Source organism: Scyliorhinus torazame, chromosome 13 (genome assembly GCF_047496885.1).
Source record: "Scyliorhinus torazame isolate Kashiwa2021f chromosome 13, sScyTor2.1, whole genome shotgun sequence".
In the NCBI taxonomy this organism is placed as follows: Eukaryota; Metazoa; Chordata; class Chondrichthyes; order Carcharhiniformes; family Scyliorhinidae; genus Scyliorhinus; species Scyliorhinus torazame.
The window spans coordinates 114362798-114389209 of NC_092719.1; the positions used below are offsets into that span (position 1 = coordinate 114362798).

The following is a 26412-nucleotide window of genomic DNA, read 5'->3' on the forward strand; positions in this document are numbered from 1 at the left end:
AATCCACTGACAAATGAAATGGGAAAGTCTGCAGCATTATCACACAATCCACAAGATAATAGAGAGCGAGACCCACCCACCCCCACATCAGCATCTTTTTATAGTGTTGTCTTAAAAATGAATGGATACATGTAATTTGATTTGTTAATGCACAACCATGGATTATGCCACATCAGCTCAAAACAAGGGGGCCAGCAAGTAGCGGCATGTAGGGAGAGGTCGAACATGAGGTAGCTCCAAAGCAGTTCTTGATTTTCGGCTTTTTTGCCTAGTTTCTGGGGTTATGTTTTTGAAAAATCCCATTTGCTTGATAGATGCCCACATTAAAGTGATGCCAAGAAAAACCAGGGTAAAAGACTACGGATAGAAATTTGTTGACGGACTCGGTAGCTTCACGAAGTTGCTACTTGTTGAGGAAATGGCGGACGCTGCTAGTGTGGCTTGAGCCACTCCAATCACAGTCGACATGCTTGCTGGTTTACTAATGAAGGAGTTTGATAAACAATTCGAGAAACAATGGAGTATTATGTCTGGGGAACTTCAAAAATCGATAGCGGTCCCATACTGGCTCCCATACGGTCGAAATTGGAGAAAACCTCTAAGGTAATGGAGCATAATGAGGTAATTACTGGCATGTAATTGGCTTTGCCAAAGCACGGTGAGCAAATTGCCTCACTGGAGGCAGAGATCTCTGGTGGCCAGTGAGAATAAGATGCTGGGGCTATGGTTGACAATCTCAAAAACCGCTCAAGGATGCAGAACTTCAGAATCATGGGGTTGCGGGAGAGTGTGAAAGGCCCGACTTCCACGGTGTGCTTTTCACAGGTGTTTGGAAAGATGATGGGGAAGGGCGTATTCAACGTCCTCTCCGGGAACTGGACAGGCCCATCGAACACTCCGTCAGAAGCCCACGGCTCTGTAAGGTTCCACAGCTACCAGAAAGAACGGGTCCTGAAATGGGTCAAGGAACATAGGGACTGTAAATGGGAAAGTCACATCATCAGGATCTACCAGGATGTTGGAGCTGAGTTTACAAGGAAGCAGATGGCTTTCAACAAGGCCAAAGCCGCCCTGCATAAGACGGAGGTTCGGTTTGGAGGGACGTACCTGGCGAGGCTTCAGATAATGTTTGAGTCAAAGGATTTGGAAGTGCAGGGTCGGATTGGAAGTGCAGGGTCGGATTAGGACAAGTCAGCATGGATTTAGTAAGGGGAGGTCGTGCCTGACAAACCTGCTGGAGTTCTTTGAAGAAATAACAAATAGGTTAGACCAAGGAGAGCCAATGGATGTTATCTATCTTGACTTCCAAAAGGCCTTCGATAAGGTGCCTCACGGGAGACTGCTGAGTAAAATAAGGGCCCATGCCATGGTATTCGAGGCAAGGTACTGACATGGATTGACAATTGGCTGTCAGGCAGAAGGCAGAGAGTTGGGATAAAAGGTTCTTTTTCGGAATGGCAACCGGTGACGAGTGGTGTCCCGCAGGGTTCAGTGTTGGGGCCACAGCTGTTCTCTTTATATATTAATGATCTAGATGACAGGACTGGGGGTATTCTGGCTAAGTTTGCCGATGATACAAAGATAGGTGGAGGGGCAGGTAGTATTGAGGAGGTGGGGAGGCTGCAGAACGATTTAGACAGTTTAGGAGAGTGGTCCAAGAAATGGCTGATGAAATTGAACGTGGGCAAGTGCGAGGTCTTGCACTTTGGAAAAAAGAATAGAGCCATGGACTATTTTCTAAACGGTGACAAAATTCATAATGCTGAAATGCAAAGGGACTTGGGAGTCCTAGTCCAGGATTCTCTAAAGGTAAACTTGCAGGTTGAGTCCGTAATTAAGAAAGCAAATGCAATGTTGTCATTTATCTCAAGAGGCTTGGAATATAAAAGCAGGGATGTACTTCTGAAGCTTTATAAAACATTAGTTAGGCCCCATTTAGAATACTGTGAGCAATTTTGGGCCCCACACCTCAGGAAGGACATACTGGCACTGGAGCAGGTCCAGCAGAGATTCACACGGATGATCCCAGGAATGGTAGGCCTAACATACGATGAACGTCTGAGGATCCTGGGATTATATTCATTGGAGTTTAGGGGGTTGAGGGGAGATCTAATAGAAACTTACAAGATAATGAATGGCTTAGATAGGGTGGACGTAGGGAAGTTGTTTCCATTAGCAGGGGAGACTGGGACCTGGGGGCACAGCCCTAGAATAAAAGGGAGTCACTTTAGAACAGAGATGAGGAAAAATTTCTTCAGCCAGAGAGTGGTGGGTCTGTGGAATTCATTGCCACAGAGGGCGGTGGAGGGCGGGACGTTGAGTGTCTTTAAGACAGAAGTTGATAAATTCTTGATTTCTCAAGGAATTAAGGGCTATGGAGAGAGAGCGGGTAAACTGAGTTGAAATCAGCCATGATTGAATGGTGGAGTGGACTCGATGGGTCGAATGGCCTTACTTCCGCTCCGATGTCTTATGGTCTTATGGACTATTATTTTGGTGCACCGGAAGAGGTGGATGTCTTTGTTAAAGGAGTTCAGAAGGATGAGAGGGGATCGGCTTGAGGTGTATAAAATACTAAATGGGATAGAAATATTCGCCATTGTGGGGAAATTTAGAACAAGATTGAGAGGCGGTAGATTAGAACAGAGATGAGGAGTAACTACTTCTCGCAGAGGGTGGTGAATTTGTGGAACTTGCCACCCAATGTGCAAGTCCAAGTCATTAAATGTTTTCAAGAGATAGGTATATTTTTGATTTAAAAAACGGATTAAAGTAATAGGGGCAACAAGTGGGGAGGTGGATTTGAGATCAGGAAGAGATCAGCCATGATCTGATTGGGTGGTGGAGCAGGCTGGAAGGGCTGAATTGCCTACTTCTGCTCTTAATTCCTATGTTCCTAAAAAGCATGAGTTAATTGTGTTGTTGTTGTTTGATTGTTGAAGATGAAAGGGGTGTTGGGATTCCTCGTGTATATGCGTTGGTATTTCTTTGTTCTTGGGTGGGATGATTATTTCACATGTTGCATGTTGGTGTGGAGCTTAATGTTGTGAGGGATGATAGCATATGTATTGTGGTTGTTACAGGAAATATATAGCTACTGGGGAGAATATGATTTTCGAAGGGGTTTGGTTTTATTCTGTGCCCATGGGACAAGCAGCAGTATTTTTATTTTGTTTTTACCCGAAGCAGGGGGCTGTTCTGCTAGCAGCAAAGTCAGCTAGCTAACAGGAGGGGGGATTGTGTAAATGGGAGGGGATATCATTTGTTTTCATGTTAAGGATTAAAATTTGGGAGGGGTATTCTTTTGAAGGTGGAGAAATGGTTGGGGATGTGGGGATAGGGTTAGTTTACTGACGGTGACTGCAGGTTTGCTCAGTTGGTGGATTTGGTGGCCATCTTGGGTGGACCTGGAGCCTGTATCTCCAAGTAGTTGCTTGAAAATCCCTTTTGGTGAAAATGGCTGATTCCGGGATATTGGAGGGGGGATTCGGTTGGTCACCCGGAATGTAAGGGGGCTGGGTGGCCCAGTGAAAAAGTCGAGGGTACTTGCTTACCTGAAGAGAGTGATGATGTTGTGTTTTTGCAAGAGACTCTTTTTCGGGTAAGGGACCAGAACAGATTGCGGAAGGGGTGAACCATTTTTATCAATATACAGATTCTCTTTCAGCTACCAAGATCATGGCAGACCCCAACGGCAGATAGGATAGTCAGCGGGTCTTTGGCGGGCACATTGGTGGTTCTGGTCAATGTCTATACGCCAAATTGGGATGATGCAGGAGGAGGAGGGGGGGGGGGGGGGGTGTTTCATCCAAGAGATACGGAATTTTATTTCCCACGTTCATCAGGCTTACTCTAGGATTGACTTTTTTCTGGTGGGGCAGGTCCCGCCTCCTCTGAGTGAGGAAGGCGGGACTCTCAGCTATTTTAATTTCAGACCATGTGCCACATTTTACGGACTTGGTTCTGGAGTCGGGTCCCTCTCCGCCCACCATGGAGGTTAGATGCAGTGCTATCAGCAGATAAAGGTTTTTGGGGGCATATGACTTCTGCCATGAGGAACATATCAGGTTTAATAATGAGTCTGTCTCCACGCTATGGGAAGCTCTTATGGTAGTTATTAGAGGGGAGGTAATGTCCTATAAGGGGCATATGGACAGGACTGCGAGGGTGGAATGGCAGAGACTAGAGGACTCTATTCTTGAGGTAGACAATCGGTACTTGTTTGACCCTACCCCTGGATAGCTGGTGAACAGGAAGAAGCTGCAGATACAGTTTGAACTATTGTCAACAGGTAAGGTGGTAGGACAGCTGCAGTGCTCACGGAGGCTATTTTATGAATATGGGGAGAAGGCCAGTCGTATTTTAGTCCATCAGCTTAGGTGGCAAGCGGCTTCCCGGTAGATCATACAAGTTAGGGAGATGAGTGGCAGTCTAATTTCTGCCCCAGACAAAGTCAACAACGCTTTCGAGACATTCTACAAGAATCCTTATAGGTCAAGGAGCGGCACGGTGGTTAGCACCGCTGCCTCACGACGTCAAGGACCCGGGTTCGATCCCAGCCCCGGATCACTGTCCGTGTGGAGTTTGCACGTTCTCCCCGTGTCTGCTTGGATCTCACCCCCACAACCTAAATATGTGCAGGGTAGGTGGATTGGATTGCCTCTTAATTGGATTTTTTAAAATAAGTGATTTAAGAATCTTGACAGGTCAGAAATAGCCACATTTTTAGATGGATTGTCCTTTCCATTTGTGGAGAGAGGAGGGAGGAGCTGGAGGCCCGGTTAAGTCCTGAGGAGATACTGAAAGTATTGGATCAATGCAAACAGGTAAAGCCCCTGGTCCTGATAGGTTCCCCATCGAGTTCTTAAGAGGTTTGCGGGTCAGCTGACTCCATTAGTACTATCTCCGCTTTTGTTCGCCTTAACACGGAGATCTTCCGATAAGTAGAAGGGGATAAGATGGGGAGGGAAGGAACATACCGTGTCCGTAGAACCCCTACAGTGCAGGAGGCCATTCAGCCCATCAACGCTGCACCTACCCTCTAAAAGAACACCCTACCAAGGCCCACTCCACCATCCGATCACCACCATCTTTGGACACAAAGGGGGCAATTTAGCATGGCCAATCCACCTAACCTGCACATCTTTGGACTGTGGGGGGAAACCCCACATACTGGGAGAAAAAGCGCAAACTCAAAACAGACAGTGTCTTTATATGCAAACGAACTGCTCCTTTATGTTATGGATCCAGTCTCCACTATGGATGAAACAATGAAACTACTTAGGAGTTTTGGCTCACTTTTTGAGAATAAATTGAATCTGGATAAGAGCGAATACTTTCCGATGGGGAGCCAATTTGGCCAGATATAGCTTTCGTTATCTGGGAGTTAGGGAGGCCCATGATTGGGCTTCACTTTTAATAATAATAAAAATAATCTTTACTGTCACAAGTAGGCTTACATTAACACTGCAATGACGTTACTGTGTAAACCCCTTGTCGCCACACTCCGGCACCTGTTCGGGTACATGGAGGAAGAATTCAGAATGTCCAAATTACCTAACAGCATGTCTTTCGGGACTAGTGGGAGGAAACCGGAGCAACCGGAGGAAACCGGACGTGCAGACTCCACACAGGCAGTGACCCAAACCTGGAATCGAACCTGGGACCCTGGAGCTGTGAAGCAACTATGCGAACCACTGTGCGACCGTGCTGCCCATTATTGGATGGCCAACATTGAGAAAGTATTGGGGTGGGTTAGTGATCAAAGTTAAATATGGAAACAGGTGGGAGGAACGTTCTTCTAGGGGGTCTAGTTTGGGTGCCTTGGTAACTGCCTCACTTCCATTCTCCCCTGCAGGGTTTGCTTCAAAATAGTAGTGGTGTCCACACTGAGGATTATGGAAGCACTTTAGACAACATTTTAAGCTTTGCTCCATGTCGTTGTCCTCTATTTGTGGTAACCATCTTTTTAAGCCGTCAAGTTTAGACTAGATGTTTAGGTCATGGGCGGGGATGGGTCTTCAGAGGTTTGGGGCCTTGTTCGTGAAGGGGCGGCTTGCCAGCTTTGAGGAGCTGTCAGTAAACTTGCAACTTTCTGGGGCAAACTTGTTCCAATACTTCCAGATTTGTAACTTTGTGCGAAAGACGCTTCCCTAATTTCCCTTGTCGCCACTGTCCTCCCTGTTGAGGAGGATTCTGTCTTTATCCGGGTCTGCTGGGGGCAGTATTTCAGATATCTATGGCCAGATCTTATCAGTGGAGTGGATGAGGTGAAGGCAAAGTGGGAGGTGGAATTGGAACCCATTTTGAATGAGGTGTTGAGTGAGGTCCTTTGCAGGGTAAACTCCACGTCCTCCTGTGCTTGGCTCAGCATGATCCAGTTTAAGGTGGTGCAAAGGGCTCATCTGACCGAGGCGAGGATGAGTGGTTTCTTTACAGGAGTGGGGGACAAGTGTGAGCGATGTTATCGGGGTCGGTTAACCACACTCGTATGTTCTGGTTGTATCCCAAGTTGCCAAGCTTTTGGGTCTCCTTCTTTAACACCATGTCAGTAAGTCTGAACATCAAACTGGAGTTTTGTCCTTTGGTGGCCATTTTCTGGGTATCGGACTCGCTGGTGCAGCAGACAGGGGTGAAGGCGGATTTTCTTGCCATTGCCTCTTTAATAGCCCGGGGGCAAATTCTGCTGGGTGGAGGTCTCCTAGTCCAGCCAGTGCCTCAGCCTGGTTGAGTGACCTCATGAAATTTTTGCATTTGGAGAAGGTCAAATGAACCGTCAGGGGATTGGTTGAGGGGTTCTACCTGAGATGGCAGCCTTCATTTCTCTTTTTAAAAAGAGTTAGTCATCATTTGTGTGTGCGCATTTTTATATGGTTCTATTGTTAACAATGAAAATGTTCCTCTTTTGGTAATGAGTTCTCTGCATCTGTTTCTGCGCTTCCATCCGAGTCACATTCCTTTGATTTTGTTCTTGTCCTCCCCTTTCCCTTGCTTACTACTTTCTTCATCGCCAGTGCATTCACTGTGCAACAATGGGTAATTTGCATTTATTCACCCACTTTAGCTGACACAAACTTGCGGCATGGAATGTCAGTAATCGTGATAAGGGATTAAAATGAAAGAAAAAAAGTTACAAATTGAAATAAAGTTAATCAATGACGCATTAAAACTGGCTTAAAATTCAACCACAGCGAAGCTGCCTCAAATGTTCACTTGGTAAATGCGGTGTTGAGCCTTACAGACCAGAAAGGTTTGAAATCTGATTCCATGGTCTGTGCTGCAGTAGCTTGCCACATCAGAGCATTAATATTGGCCTCTGCCTCTGGGCAGAGTTTGCAATCAGCCAGGGATCATTCTTAATCATATTCAGTGTCCCTTCAGGAAATTTCACATGTGATGTGGAGCTATGACAGCATTGACTCAACTGTGACATTCTTCTCCCCCCCAACTTCCTGAATCCAACCAAACCTCCCTTCCCCAACTAATCTTGAAGTCAAAAGTCCCATCAACCTTCAGTGTCCAATGTAAATTACTGACAAACCAACAGGTAGGAATAGTGCCTTCATTTTTGCTACTTGTATTATTCTTAGTAAAAAAAAAACATTTCTCTCACAATACACATTAATGTACTGCACCTATGTATATATTTACTGAATTAACATCTACCACTATTCAATGCAAAGCTTTGCAAGCCTTTTTCTTTCAATGTTTGGAATTCTGGCATGAATTTACAGTAGATCTGTGTGTCAATGTGGTTATGTCCAGCAGTTGAATGCAATACTCAGTCTTCAACAGAGCAACCCACAACCCTGAGACATTCATCCACCCAAGCCCTGCCTCAGTCCCTGCCCTTTCCCCAGACTACATCTACCCACACCCTCCCAGCCCTGTGCCCTCATCCAAACCCTTCCTCCGAGCCACGTATCCCTGCCTCCCACCAGTTCTAAACACACTCTTACCCTCCCCAGATTTGTCAGTTAGCATCCATCCCAATTCCCCTCCCTCACTGTCCTGTCCACCCGACATTCCCTTTCCCACCTTCCACCAAAACACAGTCGAGTGCTGCTTGTCCTTTAACATAAGTTAAACTTTACAATATTCTAAAAATCGAAGCTGATTTTACTGTTTGTTACTGTCTGGGCTCACTTTTGCTGGCTTGGAGTGGTTATTCAGAGTGGATGAATTGTCCATAATGACAGGTTCCCTCTCCATAAAACAATGTAGATGCTTCCATGTTGAAGCTTAGTGCTATGACCAGTGTTAGAAGCCATTTTGGCAGATAACCAGTAAACAACAACCAAAGATATAAAGTGCACACAATCAAAAAACACTTGCACTCTGGCTTTTGTCTTACCATTTCACCAAAAAACACACTAAAGGTTAAAGTATCCAAACAAACAGACCAAATAAGAACACAGAGATCACAGCAGTATCTTAGCACAGGGCTAAATCGCTGGCTTTGAAAGCAAACCAAGGCAGGCCAGCAACACGGAAGCTTTGGAAAAGGTGCAAAGGCGATTTACCAGGATGTTGCCTGGAATGGAGAGTAGGTCTTACGAGGAAAGGTTGAGGGTGCTAGGCCTTTTCTCATTAGAACGGAGAAGGGTGAGGGGCGACTTGATAGAGGTTTATAAGATGATCAGGGGAATAGGTAGAGTAGACAGTCAGAGACTTTTTCCCCGGGTGGAACAAACCATTACAAGGGGACATAAATTTAAGGTGAATGGTGGAAGATATAGGGGGGATGTCAGAAGTAGGTTCTTTACCCAGAGGGTAGTGGGGGCATGGAATGCACTGCCTGTGGAGGTAGTTGAGTCGGAAACATTAGGGACCTTCAAACAGCTATTGGATAGGTACATGGATTACGGTAAAATGATATAGTGTAGATTTATTTGTTCTTAAGGGCAGCACGGTAGCATTGTGGATAGCACAATTGCTTCACAGCTCCAGGGTCCCAGCTTCGATTCCGGCTTGGGTCACTGTCTGTGCAGTCTGCACATCCTCCCAGTGTCTGCGTGGGTTCCCTCCGGGTGCTCCGGTTTCCTCCCACAGTCCAAAGATGTGCAGGTTAGGTGGATTGGCCATGATAAATTGCCCTTAGTGTCCAAAATTGCCCTTAGTGTCGGGTGGGGTTACTGGGTTATGGGGATAGGATGGAGGTGTTGACTTTGGGTGGGGTGCTCTTTCCAAGGGCCGGTGCAGACTCAATGGGCCGAGTGGCCTCCTTCTGCACTGTAAATTCAATGATAATCTATGACAAAGGTTCGGCACAACATCGTGGGCCGAAGGCTTGTTCTGTGCTGTATTTTTCTATGTTCTATGTTCTAATTCCCGTACCAGCCTCCCCGAACAGGGGCCGGAATGTGGCAACTAGGGGCTTTTCACAGTAACTTCATTTGAAGCCTACTTGTGACAATAAGCGATTTTCATTTCATTTCATTTTTAATTACCCATTTCTCACTTACTATTCAAAACTGTATCAGCCAAATTCAGATTCCCAATTAGCCACATGTGGCAAGTGCACATATTGCACAGTAATGGTTTACAGCCATACAATGACCTTGTTGAGAGCACTGAGTACCTATACTGCTGGTGACACATCAATATAAAGATGCCTTCCAATGTCAAAGATGCACAAGAGGACAGCAGCAAGAAGGCAGTATCTGAAGTACTGCTTCCCTGAAAAATTACACCGACATACTGAACCTTTAGCATGTTAAATAATTCAGTGACTCCCAATCAACAAACAGCAGAAAAGCCAAGTTCGCCTCCCAAGTCCCACAGTTCTGACTCATGAATCTAGATCTATCACTTCAGACCTACTTAAAGATACAGTCCCAAGAATAGAGTTATTGTCTTAGAGGTCTACAGCACAGAAAAGACCCTTCAGCTCATCGCGTCTGCACCGGTCAAAAACAACCTAAATATTCTAATCCCATTTTCCAGCACTTGGCCCATAGCCTTGTATTGGCATTGCAAGTGCGCATCAAAATACTTAAATGTTATGAAGCTCTCTGCCTCCACTACCCTTTCAGGTAGTGAGTCCCAGCTTCAACCACACTCTAGTTAAATCCCCTCTAAACTGCCTGCCCTTACCTATATCTATGCCCCATGGTCACTGATCCATCCACCAAGGGAAAAAGTTTCTTCCTATCTGCTCTATCAATGGTCCTCATAATTTTATACATCTCAATCATGTCCCCCCTCAGTCTCGTCTGTTCCAAGGAATATACAATTCCAGAATAACCTCCTTGCTCTTAACCTCTGTGCCTCAGCTAATAAAGGCAAGTATGCCATTTATAGGACATTTGCTGCTGTCCTTCTTAACCACTTTATCCATCTGTCCTGCTACCCCAAGGGGCACAAGGTCCCTCTGATCCTCAGTGCTTCCCAGGGTTCGGCCCGTGCATCATGTATTACCTTGCCTAGTTTGTCCTGCCCAAGTGCATCACCTCACATTTAGTCGGATTGAATTCCATTTGCCACTTATCAGCCCATTTGGCCAGCCTGTCTATTTTTTCCTGCAATCTAAGGCTATCAAGAATCAAGAACATTTTATTTTACGTGTAGCATTAGCAACATTCAAATAACCAAAACTATGTCGGGGGCAAGCCATCCCTTCTTATTCCTATAACAGTGATCCAAAAAGAGTGGTTTTTGGGGTACAAATTGAATATGGGTAAAGGTGAGGTGTTTGCCATTCAGACGAGGGTACAGGATAGAAGATTGGTGGAGTTGCCGTTCAGAGTGGTGGGGGGGAAGTTTCCGTTATTTGGGAATTCAGGTGGCCCGGGGATGGGAGAAGCTACACAAGTTAAATTTGACCCGGCTAGTTGAACAAATGAAGGAGGACGCCTGGAGGTGGGACATGCTCCCGCTATCACTGGTGGGGAGGGTACAGACCATGAAAATGACGGTCCTCTCGAGATTTGTGTTTGTTTTCCAGTGCCTCCCTATTTTTATACCAAAGGCCTTTTTTAAACGGGTGAGTAGGAGAGTGAGTTGAGGCAGCATTGTTTAAGGGCACAAGTTTGGGGGCATTGGTAACAGCTCCTCTGCCGTTCACACGGCCCGGTACTCCACAAGCCCGGTGGGAGCGGCGGCCCTGAGAGTCTGGGGGCAGTGGAGGGAGCATATGAGAGCGGAGGGAGCATCAGTGTGCGCTCCAATTTGTTATAATCACCGATTTGTTCCGGGAAGGCTGGATGGGGGGGGTTTCAGAGATGGCAGAGAGCAGGGATTGAGGATGGGAGATCTACTTGTTGATAGGAACTTTCCCTGTTTGGAAGATTTGGAGAAGTTAGAATTGCTGGAAGGGATTTCGATAAGGGATTTTGTGCAAAGGCAGATTTTGACCTTTCCGCTCCTACCGCCACGGGGATACAGGACAGGGTAGTTTCTAGAACTGGGGTGGGGAAGGGGAAGGTATCGGATATCTACAAAGAGCTTATGGACGGGAGGAAACCCAGATAGATGAGCTAATGGGTAAATGGGAAGGGGGGGGGGGGGTAAAGGGGTAAGAGGATGGTCTGTGGGTGGATGCCTTGAGTAGAGTCAACACGTCCTCATCATTTGCCAGGCTCAGCCTGATACAATTCAAGGTGGTTCGCCGGGCACACTTGATGGCGAACCGGATGAGCAAGTTTTTCGGGATAGAGGACGAGTGTGAGATGTGCGGGAGGGCCAGCAAACCATGTCCATATGTTTTGGGCATGCCTGAAGCTTAGGGGATACTGGCAGGGATTTGCGGATGTCATGTCCACGGTACTTAAAACAAGGGTGGCGCCGAGTTCAGAGGTGGTGATCTTTGGAGTGTCAGAAGATCCGGGAGTCCAGGGGGCAAAAGAGGCTGAATGTTTGGCCTTTGCCTCCTTGGTAGTCCGGAGACGGATATTGTCAGCATGGGGGGACTCTAAGCCCCCAAAATCAGAGGTTTGGGTTAGCGACATGGCTGGGTTTCTCAGACTTGAGAAAATTAAGTTCGCCCTGAGGGGGTAAACATTGGGGTTCGTCCAGAGGTGGCAGCTGTTTATCGACTTATCGGGGGCAGGTTCTTTGTGTTTAGGGTAGGCGGGATTAGTGAGAGATGATTTTTGCACTATGTTTATATTTGTACCGTTTATTGTTAAAAAATTAGAAATGCCTTAAGAAAATGTTTTAAAATAAAAGAATAAGTATGGTCGTGAAATTATGTAATGGTGTGATGCTTACCAGATAACTGGTTGGTCAAGGACACAGATGCTAAAACACCGGACTGAAGATTATTGCAGTGAGGGAGGGGCTAATTGAATAACAGCCAGGATAAAACAGACCCTGACTTTGCCTCTGTGCAAAGGAGAAACTTAGGAAACAAGAAAATAACAAGACAAGAGGCAAGGGAGAGGGAGAGAGAGAGAGAAACAAAGAGCCCCAAACCAAAAGCTGAAATAAGTGAAGTCATTGTGTGCACCCTGTCCAGTCATAAAAGAGTAGCATATCGCCAACATTGGACTGTAAATCACTACAGAGTTTATTGCCAACATTTACGTCAAAACGTAAAAATCTATTTCAACTTTCTCTCATTAAAGTATCCTCACGGTGGGCAGCACGGTGGCGCAGTGGGTTAGCCCTGCTGCCTCATGGCGCCGAGGTCCCAGGTTCGATCCTGGCTCTGGGTCACTGTCCGTGTGGAGTTTGCACATTCTCCCCGTGTCTGCGTGGGTTTCGCCCCCACAACCCAAAAGATGTGCAGGCTAGGTGGATTGGCCACGCTAAATTGCCCCTTAATTGGAAAAAATAATTGGGTACTCTAAATTTATAATTTTAAAAAAGTATCCTCACGGCTAAATGTTTTGCCAGTCTATTCCCAGAACAAGTTCAGAACCCCCCAAGAAACCAACAGATGGGACTGGATAGGCAGTGAACAGTTTTTGGGGAAAAATGAGTGTCAAGATAGCAAGTTTGGTCAGTACACAACTCAGCAGGGGAAACCTCTGGGGAGTGTGGAGACGCTCCAAAATTTGATTTTTTTTCTTCGCATAGAAGCTGAAAGCATTTGCCATCAGTCTAAATGATGTTTTCAGCTCCTAAGTTTATTTTTCACCTTTTGAACTGTACGTTCATCAGCTTGTAGCTTAGCTCACTGACATTTTTTTTTCCAAGACTTATTCTCCTCTTTCTGATGTTACAACTGATTTCTAGCTTCTTGAGCTTCAATTGTAGCTGTGCTAGCATTCAGGTTAGAGACATCTGCTGCAGCAAAGCAATCGTACAGGACAGGGGGCATAAAAGTACAAAATAAAACAGAAACAGGTCCTTCACCCCTCCAAGCCTGTGCTGGTCATGATACTACCCTTAGCCAAAACCCTAAAGGACAAAAGAACAATACCCATCGAAAGAAAACGGTTAGAATTTAAAGAATAAAAGCAAAATATTGCAGATTTTGGAATCAGAAACAAAAACAGAAAATACTGGACAATTGCAGCAGGTCTGACAGCATCTGTGGAGGGAAAGGGATCTGTGGAATTTATAAAGTTAAAAGTCCACAGCGATAGTTAAAGCTGCTGTGAGAAAGAAATAGGTGTCATGTTCTGTTTTGAATGAAAATAAACTTAAGAGTTGAAACCATCACTGAAGCTGAAGGACAGCTTCCAGAGAAATTGGACATGAAAACATTAGTGAAATTTAAAGTAGTGAAGGGTGAAGGTTCTTTTTTTTACTTGAAGTCTGCCGTTGAAATGTGAGAGATCAATTGTTTTGATTGTAGTGCCACTCATCTTGTGTATAGATCTAAAAGACCTTTTGTTGTCTTGCTTTTCATGTCGAAAGTCTAAGTTTGTTACTCGTTCTAACTGTACACGCACATATTTTGTGGGAAACTGGAGTTGTATTTTGGTTGTGAACTAGCTGAAGCTGCCTTCTCCTCGGGCTCAGGAATGGTAGTGTAACACTTTGTTCACACTTTGAATTCATAACCCATTACAGGATTCAATATTTTGAAGTTGCTTGGAAGTACAAGCATGATTGTTGAGACTGTTTGTTTCAATTCAAGCAAGATTGTTCATGGAGGATTGGAAAACTGAAAAACTGAATTATATTTTAAATAAAAATTTCTGGCTTGTGTTATTCTTCTTCGAAACTTATTTTTACAACTGTGGAAAAGCAACATTTTGTCTTGTAAGAGACAAACTTGAAAACATTTGGTAGAAATCCAATTTGAGATTTTAAAAACATTTTGCTTTAAATGGACTAGCGGCCCCCTCCTTCTGCTGGTGGTCAGTTTTCCTTAAAGAAGTCGATGAATGGCTGCCACCTCCGAGCGAACCCCTGAATTGAACCTCTCAAGGCAAACTTCATCTTTATCAGCCTGAGAAACCCTGCCATGTCGCTGACCCACACCCCTGACTTTGAAGGCTCCGAGTCCCTCCATCCTAGCAAAATCCGTCTCCGGGCCAAAAGGCAAAGGCCAAAACGTCAGCCTCTCTCGCCTCCTGGGCTCCCAGATCTTGCCATCTCTGGATTCGGAGTAACCCTCCCTTCCAGGACCTCTGACATGATGTCCGCAAACCCCTGCCAGAATCCCCTCAGCTTTGGACACGCCCAAAACACGTGTACGTGATTCGCCGGGCTTCCCCCACGCCGCCCACACCTGTCCTGCACCTCCTCAAAAAACCTACTCGTCCGGGCCATAGTCATATGAGCCCTATGGACCACCTTGAATTGGATCAGGCTAAACCTGGCACACGAGGATGAATTAACTCTCCCAAGACCTTTTCCCATAGACGACTTCCAACTCCCCTCCCAACTCTTCCTCCCACTTCCTCTTCACCTCCCCGATTGGGACCCCTTCCCACTCCATCAATTCCTTGTATATTTCCGAGATCCTCCTCTCCCCAACCCATTTTTGACATCACCTTATCCTGCAGTCCCCTTAGAGGGAGGCGAGGGAAGCTTGGACCCTGCCTCTGGACAAAGTCCCGTACCGGCAGGGTACCAAAATCCTTTCCCACCCGGTAACTCAAACTCCTCCTCTAATCTCTCCAGGCTCGGAAAACCCTCTTCAATGAAGAGATCACCAAATCTCTCAATCCCTGCCTGCTGCCACCTCCTAAAGCCCCCGTCCAGCCATCCCGGATCAAAACGGTGGTTGTCACAGATCGGTGACCACACCGACACCCACTCCAGTCTCATGTTCTGCCTCCATATCCCCCACACCCGCAGGGCTGCCATTGCCACTGGGCTGCTGGAGTACTGCGCTGGCGAGAACAGCAGAGGTGCCGTTAACAAAGCCTCCAAACTCATACCCTTACAGGATGCAGCTTCCACTTGCTCCCACACCGACCCCTCCCGCACTGCTCACTTCCTAACCATCGATATATTTGTCGCCCAGTAATAATTAATAAAATTTGGAAGGGCCAAGCCCCCCCATCCCACACCCCCATTCCAAAAGGACCTTCCTCACTCTCGGGGCATTACCAGCCCAAAAAAACAGAGATCACCACGTTCACCTTCCTCAAAAATGCATTAAACATAAAAATTGGAAGACATTGAAACACAAATAGCAATCTCGGGAGGACTGTCATCTTCACAGTCTGTATCCTCCCCGCCAATGACAGCGGGAGCATGTACCACCTGCAAAAATCCCCTTTCATTTGCTCTACCGCCTGCCCATATTTAACTTATGGAGCTTACCCCAGTCCCTTGCCACCCGAATCCCCAGGTACCGAAAACTCCTTTCCACCACTTTAAACAGTGACTCCCTCAGTCTCCTCTCCTGCCCCCGTGCCTGAATCGCGAACACCTCATTCTTACCCATGTTTAATTTGTAGCCCGAGAACCGACCAAATTCCTCCAATATCTCCTTGATCCCAGCCATCCCCTCAACGGGTCTGTTATGTAAAGGAACAAGTCGTCCGCATAGAGTGAAACCCTGTGCTCTTCCCCCCCCCCCCCCCCTCTCACTATCCCCCACCAGATGTTCGATGACCGAAGTGCCATTGCCAAGGGCTTTATGGCCAGGGCAAACAGTAGTGGGGAGAGTGGACACCCACGTCTTGTCCCCCTACACAAACTAAATAATTCTAACCGGACCTGTTTGGTCCTTACATTTGCCACCGGTGCTTGATATAACAGCCAGACCCAGTTAACGAATCCCTTGCCGAACCCAAACCTTCCCAGGATATCCCACAGGTACTTCCACTCTACCCGATCAACTGCCTTTCCTGCATCCATGGCTACCACCACCTCGACCTCGTGCCCCTCCGCTGGCATCATTATCACATTTAAGAGCAGTCTAATGTTAAACATCAGGTGACATCCCTTCACAGCCCCGCCTGGTCCTTCCCTATCACCTCCGGGACACAATCCTCCATGCGCGTAGCCATGATCTTTGCCAGCAATTTTGCATCTACATTTAAAAGGGAGATCGGCCTATACGATCCACAGTTCTCTGGATCCTTATCCCGCTTCAGAATAAGGGAAATCGATGGCTTCGATAACGTTGGGGGGAGCATTCCCAGCTCCTTGGACTCATTAAAAAAGCTTTTTCCAGGAGCGGCCCCAGCAGCTCGGAAAACTTTTTGTAGAACTCGATTGGGTATCCATCAGGTCCCAGAGCCGTGCCTGATTGCATCGCCTCCAATCCGTCTATAATCTCCCCAAGTGCAATTGGGCCTCCCAAGCCTTCCACCAACTCATCTATTCTCGGGAACACCAATCCCCCACCAAGAATTGCTTCATGCCCTCCTCCCCGGCTGGGGGGTCCGATTGGTATAGTCTACTATAACATTCCCGAAACACATCATTCGCCCCCGCCGGATCCACAACCACCTTCCCGCCTGTATCCTTTACTTTCCCAATTTCTCTCGCTGCCTCCTGCTTCCTCAAGCTGATGCACCAACATCCTGCTGGCTTTTTCCCCATATTCATACACCGCCCCCTTCACCCTCCTCAGCTGCCCCTCCGCCTTACCCGTGGACAGGAGCGCAAATTCCATTTGCAGTCTCTGACGCTCCTTCAGAAGCCCCTCATCCGGAGACTCTGCATGCCTCCTGTCCAACTGTAAAAGTTTGCCTACCAGCCTGTCCAACTCCGCCCGTTCAGCCTTCTCCTTATGGGCCCGAATCGAAATGAGTTCCCCCCTGATAACCGCCTTCAGTGCCTCCCACACCACCCCTGCAGAGATCTCACCTGTATGATTGATCCTTATGTATCCCCGAATGACCTCCCTCACCCGCTCACACACCTCGTCCTCCTCTAGCAGCCCATCTAACCTCCATTGCGGCCGCTGGGCCTTTCCTTTGCTCACTTGCAGGTCTATCCAGTGTGGGGCGTGGTCTAACACCACAATTGCTGAATATTCAGTATCCACCACTTCAGCCAGCAGTGTTTTGTCCAGCACAAAGAAATCTACCCGGGAATACACCTTATGCACATGAGTAGAATGAAAACTCCTTACTCCTTGGCCTCCCAAATCTCCACCCCTCCCTGCGCTCCATCAATCCACGTAGCTCTTTTGTCATAGCTGACACCTTTCCGGACCTGGGACTCCAGTCTCGGATCCAGGACATGCAAATCCAGGTTCAGGATCTTCCCTAGCACCCTCCTAACGAACTCAACATCATCCCAGTTTGGGGCATATATATTCACCAATACCAAGGCCATTCCCTCCAGCTTCCCACTAACCATGATGAATCTACCACCTGGGTCCGCCTCTATCCTCCCCACCTCAAATGTCACCCTTTTATTTTTAAAAATAAATTTAGAGTACCCAATTCATTTTTTTTCCAATTAAGGGGCAATTTAGCGTGGCCAATCCACCTACCCTGAACATCTTTGGGTTGTGGGGGCGAAACCCACGCAAACACGGGGAGAATGTGCAAACTCTACATGGACAGTGACCCAGAGCCAGGATCAAACCTGGGACCTCGGGACCGTGAGGCAACAGGTCACTGCGCCACCGTGCTGCCCTTGCCACCCTTTTATTGACCAGGATTACCACCCCCTCGTTTTAAAGTACAATCCCGAATGGAACACCTGTCCGACCCATCCCTTCCTAAATCTAACCTGATCCTCCCCCCTTCAAGTATATTTCCTGTAACATGGCCACGTCCGCCTTCAGTTGCCTCAGATGTGTGAACACACGGATCCTTTTGAGCGGCCCATTTAGCCCCGCGAACGTTCCACATGACCAGCCTAGTCGTGAGGCACCCCGCCCCTGCCGGTCAGCCATAACCTCTCTCAGGCCAGTCCTTGACCCATGTCACCTGGCCTGCCTCCAGGCAGCTACCACCATCAATCCTCCTCCTCCACAATCTCTCTCTCTCTCCCCCCCCCCCCCTACTTTATTATTTCAATGGGATAAGGCTTCTACAAGCCTTAGAGAATAATGCCCACAAGCTCTAGGTACAAGAAGACCGTGAATAAAGAATAGTCATCTGATTCAGAGACCTTTCGAGGCGCGTCTGTAGAGAAGAAATTGACACAGGCCACCCCGTAGTAAGCAGTTTAGGTAATATTTTAAGCTCAGCGCCATGTCGTTGTCGGCCCCTTTCTGTAGGAATCATTTTTTTCCGCCGGCAGGTTTGGATTCGACATTTAGTTCCTGAGGGAGGGAGGGGCTGGAGAGGTTTGGGGACACATTTTGGGGGAATTTATGGTCAGATTCTGTTGGCGGAGCAGGCGATGACGTTGGATGACGTGAGGAGGGAATGGGGGAGAGAGATGGATCTGGTTTCGGAGGGGAGGGGAGGGGGGTGGGGTGGAGTGAGGCCTTTCTACCTCCTCTTCTGCTAGGCTCAGCTTGATTGAGTTCAAGGTGATGCACCTGACCAGGGCGAGGATGAGTGTTTTTTTCTTGGGGTTGGAGGAGAGGTGCATCATTGTTCTCGGGGTCTGGCAAATCATATCCATATGCTCTGGCCGTGCCCTAAACGTGTAAGCTTTTGGATCTCCTTCTTTAGCACAATGTCAAGGATTTCTGATATCGAGCTGGAGCCTTGTCCGCTGGTGGCTATTTTTGAGGTTTCAGGCTCAAAGGTGCTGCAGACGGGGGTAAGGGCAGATATCCTCACCTTTGCCTCATTGATAGCCCGGAGGAGAGTTCTGCTGGGGTGGAATTCTCCTACTCCTCCCAGTGCTTTGGCCTAGTTGGGAGATCTAATGGAATTCCTACACCTAGAGAAGGTCAGGTATACCCATTAGAGGGTCGGTAGAGGGTTCTACTTGAGATGGCAACCATTAATTTCCTTTTTCAGACAGCGGATCACCGCCGGGGGGAGGTTATTAGTCTGTGGTTAGTTGTGGGGGGTGGTGTCAGTGGAGTTATTAATTTTTTCTTGTAGGTGATAGTCATTTACTGCACTTGTACGTATCTGTTGGTTAGTGTGGATTGATTTTGTAATAATGTAAAATGTTATTGCAGTTATATGAAAAAAACAATGAGCGGGTTACACATTTATCTTTTCTTCATAAACCAAGTATGTTTGGTGGTTAGTTAATAAGTCTTGGTTTGAACTAAATTGGGAGTAGTAAGGTTAAATAACCCACTACGCTGTGAAAACCAGAATTACATTAGTGCCAGTGACATTTAGGAATTTTGGGAGCATTTAACCGTGGATAATAAAGCTAGCACATCTTGGCAGTTTTGAATTTTAAGTGATAAATGAGGTGAATTGGAATTTTGAGATATTTGAACTGATTCTGGTTGAGCATTCTGGTTGGACCAACAAAAATCTCCGGTGAGAAACATTTCACGAAAATACCAAAAATTTGAAACTGGAGTTAAATTAAAATGCTGTCCTCGTCGATGAGAATGTTCTTCCTTTAATATGACAATGTCACAATGATATTTGTTGAATTCAATTCCCACGGATAAAATTTGCACAAAGTTGAACAAAAGATGCCAAAAGAAATTTGAGGGCGGGGGGTTGTTGTTTTTTTGACCAGAAAGTTATTTTCAAAAGAATTACATAAAGTGATGCAACTGTGTTCAACTGAGAAAGCTTTGTTCTGCCTTGAAAAACAAGCAAAGGTGTCAACTCTTTCTACCAACAGCTTTTTTTTTTAAAGTTCCCACATTAATTTATATATTAGGCAAATTTCCATTTTAATTTCTAAATTGACAGATGTGTTTAGAAAAATTAATCCAGTGGGCTCCTAACTAAAGACAAATGGATGTGTGTGACAATGGTTTCCCTTCAGTACTGTACAGGAGCATCAACTTAATATCAAACTCCTGAGATGGTGCTCAAACCACAACCTAAATCTTAATGAGTTCTACCAACTCAGTCGCTCAAGGTTAAGGAAGCAAAGCATCAAACTAAATGCTTTGTACGGCAGGTGCCACTATTAAATCTCAGTAGCAATCCTGACTGGTTACATTTTGCTCAGAAACCACTAAAGGGTTGCTAGATACTCACCATTTTCCTCCAGGTCATCTTCATCATCTCCATCATTGTCCTCCATCTCCTCCTCTTCCTCTTCCACAGCCTCCGACTCCACATCTGGATCACTCCCTGAGATAGACTCGTCCTCCATGGCCCAGAGCAGCAGACACTGTGCATTACAAACTCATTGCACCCCCTCTGCGGACCTGTATGACAAGGGCAGCACAAAGCACAAATATTAGCATTCATCAGGTCAGGCAAAGCAATTAGAACATTTCAGCAGTGCATGAAGAAGTTGATAAAATTGAGAAAAATTGCAATGTCTGCTTTCTGCCAGTTGCATGATTTTAGCATTGCTGCATAACACTGTCTTCAGCGACAAACCCGTGCTGCTTGAGGATTCTGATTCTATCTGCAATTTAATTAAAGGCATAAGGATGGTCTATGAAGAGTATAAAATGGATACCTTGAGGTGATTAGAGGCTGAAATCAGCAATTTTCAGATGTTAAAATGAAACTGCATAATCAAAGCTTAAATCTCTTTCAGAGGAAATTATATTAATTCCCTACACTGGAGTGGTGACACACAGTGATTTTGAAAAACACCACCAATACACCAGTTAACCGTGTCTAGGAGATCACTGCTTTAGTTTGCCTGTCAATATCAAAGACCCAAGGAATCACACTGTCAATGTTCAGAAGAGGATTCACATATTCCTGTTTCTCATTACATTTGAAATAACAGAACCACCAATGCTTCAAGGTAAAGGAGGAATAAAGCTGCTCACCAGAACTCAGTTGTTTAACCTTCATATAGTGTTACAACACCCTGAGATAGTGTGCAGTCAATTCCAGCCCCACTTGACCCGGAAAACGTACAGACACACACCTACAAACACACCCCCTACAGAAAAGGGTAGTTGAGAGGTAAGGAAAATATAATAAAACAAAAGGATAAGGATCTTTGATTCAGATGGATGACTTCCAGTTAGTTTATTTCTCAAGGTTAAGCCTTCAATTGGATACTTAGTTTTCCTTCAGTTTATAATGATCTTCACTGCAGACTCGGAGAAAGAACAGTCAACCAGCAGCAGAGGGAGAAACCCTCCTACTCCTTTGAGTCTACAGGCATTTGATGGCTTTCATTGGCATGGCTGTCTACTTTTCTCTAGATCCAGGATCTTTTCAAGTTTACATGAAAGATATGCCATGCCAAGCAAGTTTTTAGAATAATCAACTGGTTCTTTCAGAGGGAGGGGGAGAGGGGGAGGGATGGGGAGGGGGGGGGGAGGGGGGGAGGGGAAGGAGGGAGGGGGGAGGAGGGGGGGGCGAGGGGGGGCAGGGGGGAGGAGGGGGGAGGAGGGGGAGGAGGGGGGAGGAGGGGGGAGGAGGGGGGAGGAGGGGGGAGGAGGGGGGAGGAGGGGGGAGGAGGGGGGGGAGGAGGGGGAGGAGGGGGAGGAGGGGGGAGGAGGGGGAGGAGGGGGAGGAGGGGGAGGAGGGGGGAGGAGGGGGGAGGAGGGGGAGGAGGGGGGAGGAGGGGGAGGAGGGGGGAGGAGGGGGGAGGAGGGGGGAGGAGGGGGGAGGAGGGGGGAGGGGGGGGGAGGAGGGGGGAGGGGGGGAGGAGGGGGAGGAGGGGGAGGAGGGGGGAGGAGGGGGGAGGGGGAGGAGGGGGGAGGAGGGGGGAGGGGGAGGGGGAGGGGGAGGGGGAGGGGGAGGGGGGAGAGGGAAGAGGGGGAGAGGGAGGAATTTCCTTCTCTGTCTAGGGTCTAAACACTTTTGTCAAGCTCTCTCAAACAGCTGCATGCAGAAACCAATCACTGTTGTCAGGCAGAACAATGTCCCTGGGCAACCCATGGGTCGCCAGTTAGCAAATTGAACCAACTTCCTCCAAAACAAGTTCCTAAGATCCACTTGGCGCCTAAGAGACTGGCCTCTCTCCAAACATAAAACCTGGGAACACATTCTAGCAAGCAAGCTGCTTCAACTTGAGTTCTCTGCATAAAGACGCATTCCAATTATGGACCAAAATAATAATAAAAGAAATGGGACAACGGAAATAAACAGGAAGGACTCTTACAATAGTTAAATATGATTTATCAGTTTGTACCTTTGACACTTAACTCCACCTGACAAATACAATCCGCGACACAAGATTACTTTTCTCTGATTATCATTGGACTGCTGTCAATGTTATGATTCTGCCAACAAAACAAAGAAAAAGTATTGATGCTGGTCAACAAACCCTTCAGGAAGAGTGATCCAGGCCTCCTCTGAGGGCATGAGCATCTTCGCTAGTAAAAGTAACCACATTTCATAGCAACTAACATATCCCAGAACCATTTCAAATGGCAGTTTTAAAATATAAAAAGGGTACATGTGGCACAACTTTGAACATCATAGCTGTATACAAACACAATCCCTCGCAGTCTCAGAGCTAACACTTAGCTCTTTTCTAGTTTCATTTCTAACCTCAGACGGACCACTCATTATCTACTTGCCTATATCATTCCAAGCAGCTCCAATCAGATGAACAGAATTACTGGAATCAATAGTATTCACAGTGCATTCAAATTATATGTTTAAAACTGGTGCAAAGCACTTTTAGCTCTGCACCAATGCCAAACTTGCAAAGTAAATTAGTCAAAGCCTAACCTGATTCTGGACAGAAGTAGACGGAGATTCCATCCTTTGAGTAGTCTCAAGTTGATCTCGGACTCAGGCTGCATTACACTATGACTGCAGGAATAATGCACATCGCTTTACCTGAATATTAGTCACAGCGTGAATGCACCGTTCATTACATGATAGTGCAGTTGGGGAGGGTTTAAACTAATGTGGCAGGGGGATGGGAACCGATGTAGGAAGTCAGTGGGGACGGAAACAAAAGGCAGGAAGGGAGAGTGTGTAAAGCATGACCAGAGAAAGCAGGGCAGAGAGCAAGGAAGGTCTACATTAAACTGCATTTATTTCAATGCAAGGGGCCTGACGGGCAAAGCGGATGAACTCAGGGCATGGATGGGCACATGGGACTGGGATATTATAGCTATGACTGAAACATGGCTAAGGGAGGGGCAGGACTGGCAGCTCAATGTTCCGGGGTACAGATGCTATAGAAAGGATAGAACAGGAGGTAAGAGAGGAGGGGGAGTGGCATTTTTGATTAGGGAGAACATCACGGCAGTACTTAGAGGGGATATATCCGAGGGTTCGCCCACTGAGTCTATATGGGTGGAACTGAAAAATAAGAAGGGAGAGATCACCTTGGTAGGACTGTACTACAGGCCCCCAAATAGTCAGCGGGAAATTGAGGAGCAAATATGTAAGGAGATTACAGATAGCTGCAAGAATAATAGGGTGGTAGTAGTAGGGGACTTTAACTTTCCCAACATTGACTGGGACAGCCATAGCATTAGGGGCTTGGATGGAGGGAAATTTGTGGAGTGTATTCAGGAGGAATTTCTCATTCAGTATGTGGATGGACCGACTAGAGAGGGGGCAAAATTTGACCTCGTCTTGGGAAATAAGGAAGGGCAAGTGAAAGAAGTGCTAGTGAGAGATCACTTTGGGACAAGTGACCATAACTCCATTAGTTTTAAGATAGCTATGGAGAATGATAGGTCTGGCCCAAGAGTTAAAATTCTTAATTGGGGCAAGGCCAATTTTGATGGTATCAGACAGGAACTTGCAGAGGTAGATTGGGGGAGGCTGTTGGCAGGCAAAGGGACGGCTGGTAAATGGGAGGCTTTTAAAAATGTGTTAACCAGGGTGCAGGGTAAGCACATTCCCTTTAGAGTGAAGGGTAAGGCTGGTAGAAGTAGGGAACCCTGGATGACTCGAGATATTGAGACTCTGGTCAAAAAGAAGAAGGAGGCATATGACGTACATAAGCAACTGGGATCAAGTGGATCCCTTGAAGAGTATAGATTGTCGAAATAGAGTTAAGAGGGAAATCAGGAGGGCAAAAAGGGGACATGAAATTGCTTTGGCAAATAATGCAAGGGAGAATCCAAAGAGATTCTACAAATACATAAAGGGGAAAAGAGTAACTAGGGACAGAGTAGGGCCTCTTAAGGATCAACAAGGGCATCTATGTGCAGAGCCACAAGAGTTGGGTGAGATCCTGAATGAATATTTCTCATCGGTATTCACGGTGGAGAAAGGAAAGGATGTTAGGAAACTAAGGGAACTAAATAGTGATGTCTTGAGAAGTGTGCATATTACAGAGGAGGAGGTGCTGGAAGTCTTAAAGCGCATCAAGGTAGATAAATCCCCGGGACCTGATGAAATGTATCCCAGGGTGTTGTGGGAGGCTAGGGAGGAAATTGCGGGTCCCCTAACAGAGATATTTGAATCATCGGCAGCCACAGGTGAGGTGCCTGAAGATTGGAGAGTGGCGAATGTTGTGCCCTTGTTTAAGAAGGGCAGCAGGGAAAAGCCTGGGAACTACAGACCGGTGAGCCTAACGTCTGTAGTAGGTAAGTTGCTAGAAGGTATTCTGAGAGATCTACAGGATCTACAAGCATTTAGAGAGGCAAGGACTGATTCGGGGCAGTCAGCATGGCTTTGTGCGTGGAAAATCATGTCTCACAAATTTGATTGAGTTTTTTGAGGGGGTGACCAAGAAGGTAGATGAGGGCAGTGCAGTAGACATTGTCTACATGGACTTTAGCAAAGCCTTCGACAAGGTACCGCATGGTAGGTTGTTGCAGAAGGTTAAAGCTCACGGGATCCAGGGTGAGGTTGCCAATTGGATTCAAAATTGGCTGGACGACAGAAGACAGAGGGTGGTTGTAGAGGGTTGTTTTTCAAACTGGAGGCCTGTGACCAGTGGTGTGCCTCAGGGATCGGTGCTGGGTCCACTGTTATTTGTGATTTATATTAATGATTTGGATGAGAATTTAGGAGGCATGGTTAGTAAGTTTGCAGATGACGCCAAGATTGGTGGCACAGTGGATAGTGAAGAAGGTTATCTAGGATTGCAACGGGATCTTGATCAATTAGGCCAGTGGGCCGACGAATGGCAGATGGAGTTTAATTTAGATAAATGTGAGGTGATGCATTTTGGTAGATCGAATCAGGCCAGGACCTACTCAGTTAATGGTATGGCGTTGGGGAGAGTTATAGAACAAAGAGATCTAGGAGTACAGGTTCATAGCTCCTTGAAGGTGGAGTCGCAGGTGGACAGGGTGGTGAAGGAGGCATTCGGCATGCTTGGTTTCATTGGTCAGAACATTGAATACAGGAGTTGGGACGTCTTGTTGAAGTTGTACAAGACATTGGTACGGCCACACTTGGAATACTGTGTGCAGTTCTGGTCACCCTATTATAGGAAGGATATTATTAAACTGGAAAGAGTGCAGAAAAGATTTACTAGGATGTTGCCGGGACTTGATGGTTTGAGTTATAAGGAGAGGCTGGATAGACTGGGACTTTTTTCCTTGGAGCGTAGGAGGCTTAGGGGTGATCTTATAGAGGTCTATAAAATAATGAGGGGCATAGATAAGGTAGATAGTCAACATCTTTTCCCAAAGGTAGGGGAGTCTAAAACTAGAGGGCATAGGTTTAAAGTGAGAGGGGAGAGATTCAGAAGGGCCCAGAGGGGCAATTTCTTCACTCAGAGGGTAGTGAGTGTCTGGAATGGGCTGCCAGAGGTAGTAGTAGAGGCAGGTACAATTGTGTCTTTTAAAAAACATTTAGATAGTCACATGGGTAAGATGGGTATAGAGGGTTATGGGCCAAGTGCAGGCAACTGGGACTAGCTTAATGGTAAAAACTGGGCGGCATGGACTGGTTGGGCCGAAGGGCCTGTTTCCATGCTGTAAACTTCTATGATTCTATGATAATTGGCCTGGGAATACTTGAGAGCAGGGTAAATGGAATTGTATCCTGAATCGAACAAGTGTAATAACCCCACAAAGTTGCACTTCACAAGGCAATGTCGCGAGGGTTCTAATCTGCATCTGACTTGTGCTAGACTTAGTAGGAGTTCTCAACAGAGCAGTGCAATCATGCATTTAATCTGTTACGCACTTGCCTTGACAGTGGGTGC

The 26412-nt window shown here is 46.6% G+C and overlaps 1 protein-coding gene across 1 annotated transcript in view; it reads right to left on the reverse strand.

Annotated features, from left to right (window-relative positions):
- The window catches only part of rad54l2 (RAD54 like 2), a 205552-nt gene that overhangs the window by 121691 nt on the left and 57449 nt on the right, over nt 1–26412 (reverse strand). The window contains exon 2 of the mRNA XM_072472078.1: nt 20397–20569. Coding sequence (XP_072328179.1) covers nt 20397–20514 — 118 coding nt within the window. The 5' untranslated portion in view covers nt 20515–20569. The remainder of the gene's footprint in view (nt 1–20396; nt 20570–26412) is intronic.